This window comes from Neolamprologus brichardi, chromosome 20 (genome assembly GCF_056152115.1).
Source record: "Neolamprologus brichardi isolate AB-2024 chromosome 20, ASM5615211v1, whole genome shotgun sequence".
NCBI lineage: Eukaryota > Metazoa > Chordata > Actinopteri > Cichliformes > Cichlidae > Neolamprologus > Neolamprologus brichardi.
This window is the reverse complement of record NC_142123.1, coordinates 32441241-32457788: the sequence shown is the minus strand read 5'-3', so window position 1 is coordinate 32457788 and position 16548 is coordinate 32441241. Positions and strand designations below refer to the sequence as shown.

The 16548-nt window shown below is 40.5% G+C and overlaps 1 protein-coding gene across 3 annotated transcripts in view; it reads left to right on the top strand.

Annotated features, from left to right (window-relative positions):
- Positions 1-16244, top strand: part of plxna3 (plexin A3) — a 157530-nt gene extending 141286 nt beyond the window's left edge. For all 3 annotated transcript variants that reach the window (XM_087833900.1, XM_087833902.1, XM_087833901.1), the window contains exons 26-38: positions 838-993; positions 1123-1223; positions 1568-1634; positions 1920-2066; positions 3671-3830; positions 5419-5522; positions 6867-6963; positions 8295-8372; positions 9773-9885; positions 10147-10316; positions 10422-10634; positions 11145-11295; positions 11623-16244. In XM_087833900.1, coding sequence (XP_087690026.1) covers positions 838-993; positions 1123-1223; positions 1568-1634; positions 1920-2066; positions 3671-3830; positions 5419-5522; positions 6867-6963; positions 8295-8372; positions 9773-9885; positions 10147-10316; positions 10422-10634; positions 11145-11295; positions 11623-11718 — 1653 coding nt within the window. In that variant the 3' untranslated portion in view covers positions 11719-16244. The remainder of the gene's footprint in view (positions 1-837; positions 994-1122; positions 1224-1567; positions 1635-1919; positions 2067-3670; positions 3831-5418; positions 5523-6866; positions 6964-8294; positions 8373-9772; positions 9886-10146; positions 10317-10421; positions 10635-11144; positions 11296-11622) is intronic.
- Positions 16245-16548: the final 304 nt, after the last annotated feature.

Genomic DNA, 16548 nt, shown 5'->3' with positions numbered 1-16548 from the left:
ATTACTGTTTTTTTTAAGGTTTATTCCTATTTATTTCTATTTTTAAAAAAAGACAAACTCTCCTTCTTTCAGGCTTAAACATTTATATTTGTGATCTTTTATTTATATTTATTCTAATTTTATTTGGTTTAACCAGGTTTATTCAAACATTTTATGTTCATTCATATTTATTTCCCCTTTAGGTTTATTGAAATTAGTTTAGTTCTGTTTTCAGGTTTTGTTTTTGACCTTTGTCGGTTTTATTGAAGGTTATTCTCATTCATGTCTTTAGGTTTATTGTCTGTTGTACAGATTTGTTCATCTTTTATTTTTTCCTATTTCAGTTTGGTTCTTTGTTCAGGGTTACTTACATTTATTATATTTGTTCAGGGTTACTTACATTTATTATATTTGTTCAGGGTTACTTACATTTATTATATTTGTTCAGGGTTACTTACATTTATTCCTCATCTGTCAGGTTTGTTCATGTTTATTCAGGTTCATTCTGCTTTTGTCATCTGGTTGAGTTTATTGGTCTTTCCTTCTTTCATCCTTCGGGGCTTATTTATTAAATCCATTTAAATTTCTGATGGTTTTTCAGATTAATAACCACTCGTACAAATTTAGTCTTTTTTCAGTCCTAGCTTGGTTAACTTGCCTTGCTTAGGTTTTGGGGGGTTTGTTTAGGATTTTTCTAGTTTATTTAGATTTATCAACTAAATAATGAATTTATATTTATATCACTGTGGATTTGTTGATGTTTATTTGGTTTACTGATGTTATCTTTAACCTCTGACCTCTTGGTGAGACGACTCTCTGTTTGTGTTTAAATAACTAAGTGCACATGCATGTGTTTAGTCTCCAGCCAATGTGGAGAAAGCTCTGCGTCTCTTCAGCCAGCTGCTGAACAACAAGATGTTCCTGCTGACCTTCATCCACACGCTGGAGGCTCAGAGGTCGTTCTCCATGAGAGACAGGGGGAACGTCGCCTCCCTGCTCATGGCTGCTCTGCAGGTATCTGTCACAGCGCTACAGCCTGCTAATTATGCTGGTTACTACACCTGTAGTGATAGCAGTAGAGGCTTGTAAACCTATTATGAGTTAAAATAATTTAAATAATGGTCTTTGTCTTTGCCTCTTCAGGGTCGGATGGAATATGCTACAGTGGTGTTAAAACAGCTGCTGGCCGACCTGATTGAGAAAAACCTGGAGAACAGAAACCATCCCAAACTGCTGCTGAGGAGGTGCGTTCCCTACCGTTCACTTTACGTTTGACTGTTTTCAGTGTGAGTGGGTGGTCACACGTGAAATATTAAAGCTGATCTGCTGAATGAATCCACGTCTGGCTGAGTAACAGCCTGCACTGAATGTGTCCGATCCCATTTCTAAGAGCTACTTCAGAATAAAAGTCTTGTTTATGAAGCCGGTGTAGCAGCCCTGTCTTTCCTCCTTCAGCCCCCAAATCCCCGCCTCCTGCTCTCTAACTGACCTCATTAAGCTCCTCCTGTCCAATTTGATGTGACCAATCAGGAAAGAGCAGGAGTTAATGTTTTCACTAATGACCTCCGACCTGTATATATGTGTTTAGGACCGAGTCTGTTGCTGAGAAGATGCTGACGAACTGGTTCACTTTCCTCCTCCATCGATTCCTCAAGGTACACCATCCGCTCTGCTTTTTCCTTCCTTCCTTCCTACCTTTCCTCCTGCTCCCCCTAATTGACCTCATTAAAGTCTGCCTCTCAACTCTGAGCGTGACCAATCAGATCAGAGCTGCAGCTAATTTATTCATAGGGAATGAAGGGGATTGGCTTAAATCCCCCGATGAGTTTTGAGGATTAAACTGTAGTAATGAACCTGGCTATCCTCCTTCTCTTCTTTCCTCCTTTTAAAAAAAATCTCCCCTCCTTCCCTTCATTCCCTCCCCTCTTCCTGTCCTTCAGGAGTGTGCGGGCGAGCCTCTCTTCATGCTGTATTGTGCCATAAAGCAGCAGATGGAGAAGGGACCGATTGACGCCATCACCGGAGAAGCTCGTTATTCTCTCAGTGAAGACAAACTCATCCGACAGCAGATCGACTACAAACAGCTGGTAACGCACACGCGCACCCACACCAACTAAAATTAAATACAGCAGTTTGAGCTGTGACTGAGTGCAGCTGTGGTGAGAATAGACTGCTGGTTTCACCGTGTTTTGGTAGTTTTGTTTATTAGTTATAAACCACATTTCCAGCCTTAGCTTTGTCAAGTCATTCCTGGAGAAATATGATGAAATAAAGCACACGGCCGTTTAAAAAAGACAAAAAACACTACATATTTATTCACATTACTTTCCAGTGTAAAGATTTGCAGCTAAGGACATGTAAGCTTCAATCATACATCAGCTTCACTGCAGTAACCCAAGTCCTCGTGGCCCATTGACGGCTAAATGCTAAACATAACAGCGTCCATAATAACATATTATCCTGGAGACAAACTGGGTAATTGATTTTTGACTTGACCTAAAATAACTTCCCAAAAAAAGCCGTCTATTAAAAATTCGCAATGACAAATGGAAATAATTAAATTTGTTAAAAAATCTTATGATTTTTTAAATGAATTCATTAATTTAGATGCCATGAATAATGAAGTGAAGCTCTAATGTGATGTTTCCTCCATTAAATCTTTGTTTTATTGACAGGCACCTTTTGTATCATCACCCAACAGACAGATTTTAAATGACAGCACGCCACGTCGGGGGTTTTTCAGTGAATAGCAGTGTTGAAATATGCAGTATAAGTTTACGCTATAGCAGCACGTTTAACCCAGAGCTCTCAGTCTGTCAGCTGTCTTGTTTGTTTGTTCCCTCCACGTTTACCCAAGGTCAATAATTTGTGTTAATTTAACTAATTTAGACTTAATCTGTTAATAAAAATCAATTTCATAGAAAACAAATGCGATTTTTGTAATTAATAACCTCAAAACAAACATTTATATCACTAAATGAGGGAGTGCTTTCCAGAACAGTCTACGTTAGTCTTTAATTGCGTGCTATACGATATAGCTGAGTAGTGTGTGGGTGTATGAGTGCAATATGTTTCTTATTGTATTTGAAATACACAGCTGGCTACTGACTTGTTCCCCGTAATTGTGCAGCAGGAACCAGCAGTGTTTTATTGGTACCTGATTCATACAATAAACTCACCCTGTAAATTGCAGGCTCCCTTATAACGTGTTACAGATGAGTCCTTTAACTCACCACAAAGTGGATTTTGTTGCGTTCACTGTATCCATAGCAACAAGCATCATTGAAGCACAGAAGCAGGATGTTTACGACCACTCGGTGTTGTTTTCTGTCGGGGGTCTGCGGCGAATGAAAGTTCAGTGTTTGACACACCAGCTGGGGATTATTAGAAATTATGTAAAGAGCGTGTTTGTGTGTGTGTGTGTGTGTGTGTGTGTGTGGGGGGGAGCATGTTAAGTCAGTGAGGGTCCTCGAAAAGACTGTGTGTGTGTGTGTGTGTGTGTGTGTGTGTGTGTGTGTGTGTGTGTGTGTGTGTGTGTGTGTGCGTGTGTGTGTGTGTGGTTAAAAACATCCAATTTAACAGCCAGTGACGTTTCCCTCGCTGTGACAACACTGTGGTAAACACACGAGCAGCAGCTTAATAAAGTTTGGTGCAGACAGATGAGTCTCTGCTTTCTCTCTCGCCGTCTCAGACGCTGATGTGCATCCCCCCTGAGGGTGAAGTTGGGACTGAGGTGCCGGTGAAGGTGCTGAACTGCGACACAGTCACTCAGGTCAAAGACAAACTGCTGGACGCTGTTTACAAAGGAATCCCATACTCGCAGAGACCTCAGGCAGATGACATGGACTTGGGTAACTACTGACAGATATCCTACTTCAAGAAAAGGCGTAGACCATAGGTGTCAAACTCTGGCCCGCGGGCCAAATTTGGCCCGCAAAGCCATACCAAATTACTATCAGAGCTGGCCTACTGGTATTATCCAGCTAATATATATATTGTTTAGTATTAAGCTTTGCTTGTTCCATATTCAGTTTTTCAGCAAAACTTGTTTGAGTCAATAAGAAGAGATTCATTCTTATATCTAGAGGAAGATTTTTTTTTCCAATAAATATTAATATTAGCTCGCAACTTTGTTCCAGTTTTGAATTTTGGCCCACTGTGTATTTGAGTTAGACACCCCTGGCATAGACAGTATAAAACATGGATGTAGCTTTTCATCTGCAAAGTGCATTCTTTCTAATAGCCTGCAGGGGGCGACTCCACTGGATGCAGAAAGAAGTATTGCTGTTTCAAAGTTGTCACTCAGTGTATGGCCTCCGTTGCTGTTTCAAAGCCTAGTTAAATAGAACATGAGATTATTTTGGTAAAAATGGTCGTTACCGGAGTCACAAAGGTGGCTACAGTCGGGTACGTTCACTGGTTTATAACTTATGAAAGGACTTTGCTAACCAATGGATGACATCTCTGTGGCTGTGATGTGATTTTTACATAAACTTTGGATTAGCTCAGAAAATATTTTCTTGTTTAACAGCATAGCATCTACAAATCAATGTTGTTTTTCTCATTTTTGAGACATAATTGCAATTGCTATATGTAAGACGCTACTATTACTCAGTGAGTTTAACGTCACCATCACCAGTCAGGTCCTGTCTTCAGCGTGATGGGGTTTAATGTCCCCAACAACCCGCCAGCTGCTAGTTAGTCCCCAGTTACACAGGACTAAAGACCAGTTGGCAACTCCCTGGCAACCACTGTGGCTAGATAAAAATGTGTTTCCTTAACTGGTTGGCAAGCGGTGGGAGTTGCTGGTAGTAAACAGGCAAAACTGGTGGCAACCGCAATGCAAACCAGAAAGAGGAAGCGTTAGCCTTCAAAGTAAAAGTTCCATCTTTTAAAATGGACTGTTAGTTACACAGCACTACTTTTACTTCAGTTCCAGTTTGTATTGCACCTTTCACAGTTTTGCTGCATCTCAGCAAGTAGTTGACCGATAATTCTATACAAGTTGCAGCAATTGCGAGAAACAACAGCCACTGTGGCTGATTTTACCCAGAGACAGCAGCAAACTCAGCACTGCTTACAAACCAGTCAGGGGATGCTAATTTATCCCTAGTGGGGGAAAAATAAAACACCCTGTACCACCGAGTAAACAGTCACTACGCATGTGAGTTCTTGGTAAATGCATCTTCTGAGACACACGATACCTGCAAAATATACTTGTGTATCTAATAATTGTATTAAATTAGGTGAATACATGAATGAATGACAAAATGAGGAGAATAGGTCCCCATTAATCAGAATTTCAGTAAATAATAAAATGTCAGTAAAAATAAATCAGCAGAGAGTCCTCAAACTTAAACCCAGTTCATTTAAAACATGACTGCAGTTCGGGGTTGGGTGGACAGTTCTCTGATGCTTTGTCTGTGCTCGTGATGTCAGAGTGGCGTCAAGGTCGGCTCACGAGGATCATCCTGCAGGACGAAGACGTGACAACTAAGATAGAGAGCGACTGGAAGAGACTCAACACGCTGGCGCACTACCAGGTACAAACGTGTATTTACTGCAGACATCACTGAAAGTTTGTTTGTTAGCAGTTTCATCCACATGAAACCTTTTAGTAAGAATATAATATTTTCTCCACATTTGAAACATTTTCAGTAAAGAAACTTTTAACTGTTTATCTTATCTAGTTAACATAAATACCATTTATTATTCCTTTCTTTGTTCTTGTCCCACAGTGCTTTAATTCACTCCTTGTATGTATTTAGTCTGTGTTTCTGTCCTCGGTCTGTCGGCTGATTCGGATTTCTGTACAGCCGACACCGTAACCTGCACAAGTGGCTGATGCTGCTGCCGCCAGTCACTTGTGTGCACGATGGAGACAAATAAAATGTTAGGAGAGTGGTATTCACACGTTTTTCCCAAACACTCCAGCAAAAAGTATCCTGAACATCACAGCTGGAATCAATGGTGCTTAACAGACCAATCACAATTGTCGAGAGCTTTAAAAGTGCAGTTACATTTCTACCAGCAGCAGGTCGGGTTATGTTTCCACTATACAGTAAAAAGGAAGGTAGTGTTCATATTTCCACTGATTTTAGCACCATTGTGTTAATAACTGAAGACCTTATAAGTCTTTCATTAATAGCTTAGTGGAATTCCTGACTTTTGCACACTAATGGGAAACATTACTTTGTTACAGAAACCAGCCGAACGTGTTATTTGGTGAAAAGAACAGATGTTTTACTTGAATAAGTCAATAAATCTTCTCAGTTTTCTTTCACAAATACAAGAAAGAATTGAAAATTAGACAGTTTGAAACTACTGACAACCATAAGCCAAACCTTTGAACCCAGACAGCACCAAAGCTTTCATTTACGTGACATTATCCAGGAAAACTCTTATATTTAACATAATGTAATGGAACATATTATATAGTATAAGGCAACATAAAATTCTATTGCATAAAGTATTGTGATATAGTGTAGCTTACTTAAAATATAATGTAATCTAATATACATACAGTATAAGCTCATTTTGAGGATTAAGAAGACTGTTGAAGATGTAATAGAATGAAAGAATGGTCTAATGTAAGTATACAGTCAGTCCACTTCATAATACTTAAACAGCACTCGTAAAATGACTGTGCAGCTGCAGATTGAAAACATTTCCTCTTGCCGATTTATTAAAATCTCAGCGGCCTGTGCACCCTCGCTCGCTGTTTGAGCTCCAAGCGAGTTCGTGTTCTTCATCAGCTCCTGCAGCGGCACGTGTGGATTTTATCAAGATTGTGGACGGGATAAGAATCGACTGGCTGGACGGATAATTAGTCAGCTGATTGATGGAGCGATTGGCTGACTAACTGATGTTTCACTGTGCATTGCTAGGTAACAGACGGCTCCGTGGTGGCGCTCGTCCAGAAGCAGGTTTCTGCCTACAACATCGCCAACTCCTTCACCTTCACCAGATCGCTGAGCAGATACGGTACTGAGCGCGCTCACACACACACACACAGTTAGGTTTTCTTGCTGGCCACTTCTGCATCATGTTTTATTAGCAGGGTTAATGGTTTCCAGACTTTCATATATCAAATGCATCATTCTGGTTTATTTCACCTGACTGTATTTCCTGTTTCTATTACCTCCTCGTAGGTCATGCAAACTTTTCATTCTCTACCACATTGCACATATATCAAGAAATGGAGGAAAGTTTCATTTAGCAACAGTCCAAACATTTTTTTAACTGCAATTTAAAATTTGCTGTACTGCCTGTACACGCTGCAGAAATGCCAGCATATCTGTTTTTCACAAACCTGAGGTAGCCTGGAGTCCTTCAAGTTTCAAGGTTATCATGACTGCCAATGGCATCGCCCATTGGACCGAATCGAGTGCTGGCTCTAAAAGCAGCTCAGTGCATCCATTCAACTTGCTTATAAATCAAAGTAATGAGGGTTTGAAACGTCTTCACAAACTTAAAGAATGCTTTATGCTTCCTCCTTCTTCTGGTTTTTAAACTCGTACCATGATCTGGATTACTGGTAACCTGTACGGGCAACCCAACCTCTACAGGAAGTCTCTCTCTTTTGTGTTTGAGCACAGCAGGAACAAGCAACTATCAAAGTTAGGAGAACAGCATTTTTAGTCTTTAGTCCTTTGATGTGAGTATACGGTGATTGATTCAGACAGTGTGGCAACACCATCAATCACCATCTTCAAACATCTTTTTAGGAAACAGTTGGCTCCAAAACTGGAAGCAAACACAGAGGATTGGACCGACAGAGAAAATCTAACACGATATTCACTCGTCAAAATGAATTTTTTGTTCTCATGTCTTCTCAGCTCGCTACCTTCAGTGTCTGCCCACAGCTAGTTAACGTGAAGAGGAAATAAATGTATTTAACACGTCGGAGAGTCGCAATAACTTTGGAGGTGGAAAGTAAAAGTTAGCACAACTCACTGAGACGCTACAGACGGATTAAAGGGGAACACAGCAGTCAGAAATAATAATAATCTGAGATTGATTTAATCCATAACACTTGCAAGATTACAGCGTTTACATTCCGGTGGTGAAAATAAATTTTACACAGATGTATTTTTGAGGGCGTTACAAGTTATACAGATGTGGTTTGTTGGAAGTTGTGCACAATGACTGTTTACCTTTATAGCTATAGCAGCTGTGTGGAAAACAGTGAAAGTTTAGTTTTTATCCAGGCCAGATGTTGTTGTTCAGTCACCATTAAAGCAAATCAGTGTTCAGCCTCTTCTTTTCTAACCAGATGACTAATCAGGACCATCTTTCTCTGTTTGTGCCATCAGAGTCTTTACTGAGAACATCCAGCAGTCCCGACAGCCTGAGATCCAGAGCTCCGATGATCACCCCAGACCAGGAAACAGGTAATATGGCAGCAGATATACTCAGTTATAGTAGCTTTCTTTACATTAGGATACATCTGTGGTGTTTTCATGTGTTAGACCTTTAACCCTTTAAAACCTACCATAGAACCAAGTCCGCCAGAGCTTATATTATATGTTTACATGCTGTGGAGCCATTTTTGGGAGCATTTCAAGTTGCTATACATCAATACAACCATTATAGCCCAGATTTTAATAATATGTCTGCATTAAGTGCATAGTAATTACATAAATTGCAAAAAAGTGCAATAAACTACAAAAAAATTGAAAATCGTTTTTGTTTTTTTAACATATATTTCTAGTTAGAGAAATTTAAGAGGCGTATCCCTCAAAACTGTAAATACAAAAAAGTTGCACAAAATAGTTTCCTACCACAGGAAATTTATTTTGAGTGTCTTCATAGTTTTATTTTTGAAATACACCAATTTTTATACACTGCAGGAAAAACGAAAATAAATATTATTGTACAAATTTGCCAAAAAAAGCAGCATATGCATCAAAATAAACTCTTTCCAGCAGTGCAATATGAGTCCTAAGCATCCCAGAAACGACACAGAAAGTCATAAAGTCAAACATAACTTTTAAAAACACCAGTATAGGCTCATGAGGCCCTGATGGTTAAAAAAATGACATTTCCGCGAAAATGATGTCACTTCCGGTTTCGGGCAGGTAATGGCGGACATGCAAAAGTTCGTGCTGACGTCTATTCCAATGTAGGAAGTGTTATGAACAGCTGATTGGATCGGCAAAGCGTGTTTCTGGAATATTATGTTTTTGTTGCTGCAAGTGGTTTTTATACAGTTTTTGCAAAGCTATATGTGGAAGGAAACTGTGACCGAGGACAAGCTGATGGCATAAGATGTAAGTACAACTCCTCTGGTTTCATATGCAAAAAAAATTATTGCGCTAGCTTACGTGGTTGCAGAGCTACCAGGATTTAAAAATAGTTACGCAAAACAGAGCGTGCCCGCTCCGACCGGCTTTAAAGGGTTAAGTTTGTTTCAGGTACATCAAAGATGCTGTGAAAGATGAGCAGGATTCATTGCTTGTGTTGAGACAGCATTACATTTAACTTCTGTGACAGCACAGTCATGATCTTTGATATCCTTGGACGTTTTGGATCTCAGACAAAAACTCTGCCAAGAAAAAGGAAATTATATTATCTAGATACCAAAAATGATAATATTAGAGTTCTATAGTTAATGAATAACACCTGAAATAGAGTTTGACACAGGGTACCTACAGAGTGATGCCAGTTTTTGGCAAATTTGCAGGTAATTGCTTCAAATAAATTGATAATAAACCAAAGAAAGGAGTAAAACTGAGACTTCTGTGGCTTCTGGAAAACTGGGATTGGTAATCGAGCCTTCGTGTCTTTCCAGGAACTAAACTGTGGCACCTGGTGAAAAATCATGAGCACAGCGACCAGAGAGAAGGAGACCGTGGCAGCAAGATGGTTTCTGAAATCTACCTGACCAGACTTCTAGCAACCAAGGTACCTCAAACAAAACAGCACAAGCCTTCACAGATGTCAGTGTGGGGCTTAAGATTAAAGTTACAGTAATGCCTTAAAGTATTGCTCTAATAATCATCTTCATTATACGCAGAGACTGTATTATAATCTAGTTTAAGCAAAATAAGTAAAATGTTAATTTTAACCTTCTGAATTTGTCCAATGTTTCTGGTTAATGATCTTTTTTTTCTATTATCTAATTTTTAAATATTTAAACCTTTGTTTTGGTCCTCGCACCAACAGGGGACGCTGCAGAAGTTTGTGGATGACCTGTTTGAGACTGTGTTCAGCACCGCCCATCGTGGCTCTGCACTCCCATTGGCCATAAAATACATGTTCGACTTCTTAGACGAGCAGGCCGACAAACGACAGATAACTGACCCAGACGTCCGACACACCTGGAAGAGCAACTGGTGAGAGAAAGTTGCTCAAGAATGTGGATTTTAAAATAAATTATAAGGTAAAGTCACAGCTGTTTAAATGTTTTTTTAAAACATCTCTTTTCTCTGTTCTTGCAGCCTTCCTCTCAGGTTCTGGGTGAATGTTATTAAGAATCCTCAGTTTGTGTTCGACATCCACAAGAGCAGCATCACCGACGCTTGCTTGTCAGTCGTTGCTCAGACCTTCATGGATTCTTGCTCGACGTCTGAACATCGGCTCGGCAAAGACTCTCCATCCAACAAACTGCTCTACGCGAAGGACATCCCCAACTACAAGAGCTGGGTGGAAAGGTAGATAGCACGCTAACTTATTAACTAATACGTCCTGTGTAAAGCAACTATCTAACATGCTAATTAATTTATATATTTAAGAACAATAAATGAGTGAGCTGGGTTTAGGTGTAAATAACCAGTTAACTAACCTGCTGATATTAGCTGATGCCATGTGACAAGAAAATGACTGATCAATATAACCTGTCAGAATTAATATGTTAAAGTAGTTACTACAGCTTAATTTACATTCTGAAGAGCAGAACTGTAGAAAGAAAGAAAGAAAGAAGAAAGGCTTGCAGAGACTGAGACTCTTGCCTTATTAGAATAATAGTATGGGGTCATAATCACATTAATTAGTGCTGATGATTAATAAGGCCTGCTCATGCAAAATGTAAAAATATTACACCATTAGAGCTGGTGACTTGGGTAATTATCCTGGTAAATTAACCCAAAAGCTACACATTAACTTGCTGATGCAGTTAAAGTCTGAAGTTAGTCACCACAGCTAACTTTGTCTGTGTCCTTCAGGTATTACAGGGATATAGCCAAGATGCCTAGCATCAGCGATCAGGACATGGACGCATACCTGGTGGAGCAGTCCCGACTCCACGGAAATGAGTTCAACACACTGAGTGCGCTCAGCGAGCTCTACTTCTACATCAACAAGTACAAGGAAGAGGTGAGTGAGTTAGTAACTTTGAGGTTTGACATTGGAGTTCGCTACATGACTGATGTTGTAAAAGCAGCTACCGCGACCTTCCAGCTCTTTGGTTCCCCTTAAGACTTGCCTCATCAACTTACCTTACATGGCAGTAAAATAATAAATCAGCTAGTCATCCAACCCTGACCTTGAGCTAGACGATCCTTTCCCAGATCCTCTGAACCACTCGTAGCACCTCTATCAAAATAACATTTTCACTGATGCACGAACAAGTTTGTTTATATCAGGGACATGAAGCAATACCCTTAGCTGATATCATTTCTTCTGTTTTTCCCGCATGTGCAGATCCTAACAGCACTGGACCGGGATGGGTACTGTCGCAAACACAAACTGAGGCACAAACTGGAGCAAGCCATCAATCTGATGTCTGGAAGCAGCTGAGAGAAGGGGAAGGATGAATGGACTGATGGATTGATGGATGGGGGGGGGGAGGGCGTGGGAAGAAGAATGGGGGAGGGGGAAATGAGGGCATTTGGTTTTTCTGAACTGTTTAAACAGTCAGCCGAACTGCTCCATGTTGGACCGAACTGACAGCCGCAGCTCCAGTTGCATTAGCAATCAATCTATCAGTAATTTATTTGTCAGTTGATGGATTGATTGACTTGAAGATCGACTGGCTGGGTGGGACCCCAACTACCTCCATTTGGTGGATTTTTGGGGTGGAAAATTGATTTCCAAACCGATGCGGATACATTTACTACGGAACTTTGAGTCATTTGGGGGCAAAAAATAACCCTTCTAGATGCATCTGTCGGTTTGGATTTGATTTTACTGCAAGCAGGGATCAAACAAAGGGGATGTAGCTGTGGGCTAAAGACTGTGTCACGTTTCTCCGAACAGTGGATGTGACGGGAGAACAAAGTGACCTGACTTCAGCTTGCTTCGGAACTTAACAGGCGCTTGGTTGAAAGGTCGGATCAAGTTTCCATGAAAGCCACAGACTACACTTTGAAAAGCTTGTTCTGTCTGAAGGATCAAGAAACTACGCCTATGGTCAGACAGTCACAGGAAAAACACAACAGGCTGGATTGAACTTTAAGAGCCTCATCATAATCTGAACAAGTCCAGGGCTAAGTCAAGGCCTACCACAGAGGTTCAAAGCCTCTTTACTGATGTCGTAACTTTGGACCACTTATCCTCAACCATACCCTTAGCATTGTCTGGAAGAATCCACTGTAAGGAAGTCAGGTCAGAACTTGAGGCTGGAAGCGACAAAGTCAAGTCACCGATTTGGAATATCTGACCCTACCGTGGACTTTTTTGGATTCAGTAGGTTGTTTTAAGCTTTAATGAAGAAGAAGAAAGCAAATAAACTAAATGTCCAATAAACTGATGGCTTGGCCTAAACTTGAAATCACTGGACGCTAAGAGGATTTGGACATAGAGTAATAAGGACTCTGAAGCGAGATGATATAACTTGACCTTGGACTTGTTCGGCCAAGCCTCATCAGGATCTAAATGTTTCTAAGTTGCTGTTTAAATAACCACTCGATTCTCTGGACAATCACTCTATACCACAGCACACTGAGCCCGATGCCTACTGACAGACCAGTACCTGTGTCCATAACCTTATCCCGTCCTCCCTCTTTTCTTCACCGTCCATCAGAAGTTTACCTCCTAATTCTCCTCGTCCTACTCCTTCTCTACCTTCCTTTTCTTTCCTTCTTCGCTCTTTCTCCCCACCTTTGATTCCTGCTCGTCCTCGACCCTCGACCCTCCATCATTGGTCAGTCATGCTGGCCTCTGGCCATCCTACTGGCCAAGAAGACTCTTTAGTAATGTACTGCCCGACCAATCAAGACTGTGGAATTCGCCAGAATTGTGAATAATTTACTAGAAGTGAATATAAACGAATATAGCATTACGTTTTGAATACATTCCAGCACAGGCACACAGGCAAGGTCTGTAAATAAGTAGGTTGACTGTAGAATTTTTCAACAGAAAAAATCTCCAAAAGTGGAGTAACAGGCATTTTTCAGGACCACAAGAACCTAGACGCTGGGGTCCTGGAGTCAACACCTGAATACAAACTTTGACATTTATTGGTGCAGCGCTTTATCGACAGACCTTGCACATACATATACAGCCATGCTTTACAGCACCATGCTAAACATGCCCAGGGGGAAATACTGTGCAGAGCTACAAGCCCAGTGCCATGTAAAGACCGGACCGGATCACATCAGAACTGGACCGGACTTGGACCAAATCCGGACTGAAAACAACCCGGAATAGAATTTTAGCCGGACCGGACTCAAGAACTCTTAAGACTTGTGGCCATAATTGTAAACAACAAAAAAAGAAAGATAATAATGATGACAAAGTATAAAAAAAGAATACAAAAGAAAGGAAAAAAATATTGAAATGTTAACATGTAATAAGAACTTTGTGGATTTGACGGTATGGATTTTAAAGAGCTGAACTTGTATACTGAACGTTATGCTACATCAGAATCTGGAGGAAGAGCAAGAGCCAGGAGGCAGAGCGACGGTTCAGGCCAAACCAAGACCGTCCCCTCACCATCGGATCAGGCCCAGACCCAACCAAGCTGGATTCAACTGGAGTCTGTTGTGTTAGAAGCTCTGTATGTGGAAGATGAGGAAACAAACTGAAATTTTTTGGTGCTTTTATTTGCCAAACTGGTTGTTTGTTTGAACAGATTTCCAGAGCGGCATTGGATGGAGGTTTGTCCTGAAGGTTTGGGTAGCGTTTTAGGCAGCGTTTCAGATGGAGTCTGAGCTTTTGTTGCCTCATCCAGGGCTTTCACACGCCTATGTTCTAAAACCTTACAAGTAAAAATTATGCTCATGAAGAAGTTTGGAACTACCGCAACTCAGAAAAGCTTTGTGTGAAAAGCTCTTATTCTCTGTGAACGACGGCCTTTCCAACATGGCAACAATGCACCCTTCAACCTCCCAGTCCCACCTGTGTGGTAGAACATTTTCACATCATGAAACTGGCTTGTAAATATTGCCCAAAGGTCAGTTTGGGATGTAGTTTGATTGCATAGGTATTTGGCCTTTTGAGAACTAAAAACACAAACTAACCTCTACTCAACAATGATTTAAAGCATATGACATCCAGCAAACAACTTGCACCAGAACTGTTCGGTCAAAACTAATGTTGTGTAAATGTGTGCCAGTGGAAGACTGGTATGTGTTTTTTTGCTTTCCCCTTTTAAATAAGATGCAAACTGCTTCAGGGCCTTTCACGTTTCAAGCTTCTAATTGGAACAAGATTTTAGGTCCCCAACTTTTTTGGTGTGTTTAAATATAGTTCAAAAACCAGAAAAGTTCAAATTGGCAATCAGTTGTCACTTGCAAATTTCTGCCAACTTACAACTGATTGCCAGAAAATGTCATTAATGTTAATATATAAAAAAAAATGTTTGATGAGAGGTTTGATTGAATGTAGACCATTTTTATACACAAGAGGAAAACTAATAGGTAAAAAAAAGTTGTACACACACATAGTGTTTGAAGATTTAAATTGAGAATGAGAAATAACCCAGAAAGCATATCTTTAGCGTAAGATTATGTCCAGGTTATTAACCTGCAGGTTAGTCCTATATGCAAACCACAGAAAACCTGAAACATCAATGGTTTTACCAAGCTGTGAAAAAAAACTCAACGGGGTTGTCAAAACTTAAAGCCATTTTTTTGCGTGAAAATGTTCTACCACCATGAAGCATCTGTCTTTTGGCTCTCTGCGATGCCATAGAGCAACCAAGCACCTTTTGTTTTTTCTTTCTTGCTGATGTTTCACTGTCGTTTGAATCTTTGGGGCCAAAAGGACCTGAGTGAGGGAGGATTGAGGAAAAGGAGGAAAGGGTCCTGATAAAAGACTGCCTTTAAGATGATTAATTGTAGAACAGGGAGGGAAGCCACTACCATACCAATACCACTGTTCACCAACCTATATGTGTGTGTGTGTGTGTGTGTGTTTTCCTGCTGCTGCTGCAGTGGAAACTCAGCCATTAAATCACTGATCGTATCTGCAGCTCAATTAAAAATCTTTTTCTTTGTAGTTGCACCGTTTAAATCACCTGATCTGTATCTTTGATGCGTTTGAAATCTCAAATCAGATCTCCAGTCTTTTTGTAAAAAATAATGAAAATCTCAGCTCGCCCTTTAAACTCAAAGTCATCAAGAACAGATAAATCGGATATAATTCAGCGCATCGTGTTTGATCAGGCTTCACCTTTCTGTTGATGCGATGAGGTGGAGGAAAGAAGAAAACCAGCGAATACTGGGGAAAAAAAAGGTGCTGGGCGATGCATATAAACTGTAGGGCAGGAGTGAACTCCCTCTGCATGCTGAAAAGTGAGGAAGAGGAGAAATTACTGTTGAACTGCAGAGAGAAGGGGTATTTTTGTGCCAAAAGGTGAAAAAGAAAACCTGAATTCCTTCAAATGTAAATAGGAGAAATAAATGTTAGAGTAACACGGGAGGTTGAGGATGAAAGCGGGAGGTCAGATTCTCTTTTTGCATGCTAAAGTGTGAGGAGGAAGGATGGAGGGAGATGCTGCCGGAATACTGAGAGGGAGGAGAGAGGGAGAATACTGATCAGGCCGAAAAAAGATGGAGGCAACGTCATCCATCAAACCGACTGGGGAAGGAAAGGTCTCTGAGAAGAAGAGGAGGCAAAAATGCTCCATGCTCATTTCAGTTACTCGTGCAAACGTAAAATTCATTCTAGAGAGAAATCAGAGGATGGAAGGAAAAAGTTTTAGGGGCAGGAATGACTAAAGGTGTGCAGGTGCAAATACTAAAGACAGTTTCTGTTATACCTGCACTCCTAGTGTCATGGCAATAGTTAGTAACATGAATCTGTTATTAGCATTGGTGCCAATGTAGCTTTTTTATGTTAGCATGAACACTAAACAGCACAAGATGTGACTTTAAAATTTTAGTTTTATGCTGTTTAGTGAGATGCCCTCAAATTACCAGAACTGACCAGACCATCATCTCAGCAGCTCAGCCCCCCTCTGCTGATCATACTTACATGTGGATAAACAAATTAGCGATCGCTAGCTAGCATGTCAAGAGCTAGCAGTTTGTAGCACGCTAATTACATGTTGCATTTTTGTCTGGGCAGGACTGGTTTGTGGCAGAAACATAACAAGAAATCTCCTGCAAAGAGTCCTGAAAAGATCAGCTGTTGATTGGCTCATTGATCCAAAAGTGCCAATCAACAGCCACACTATGATAACTA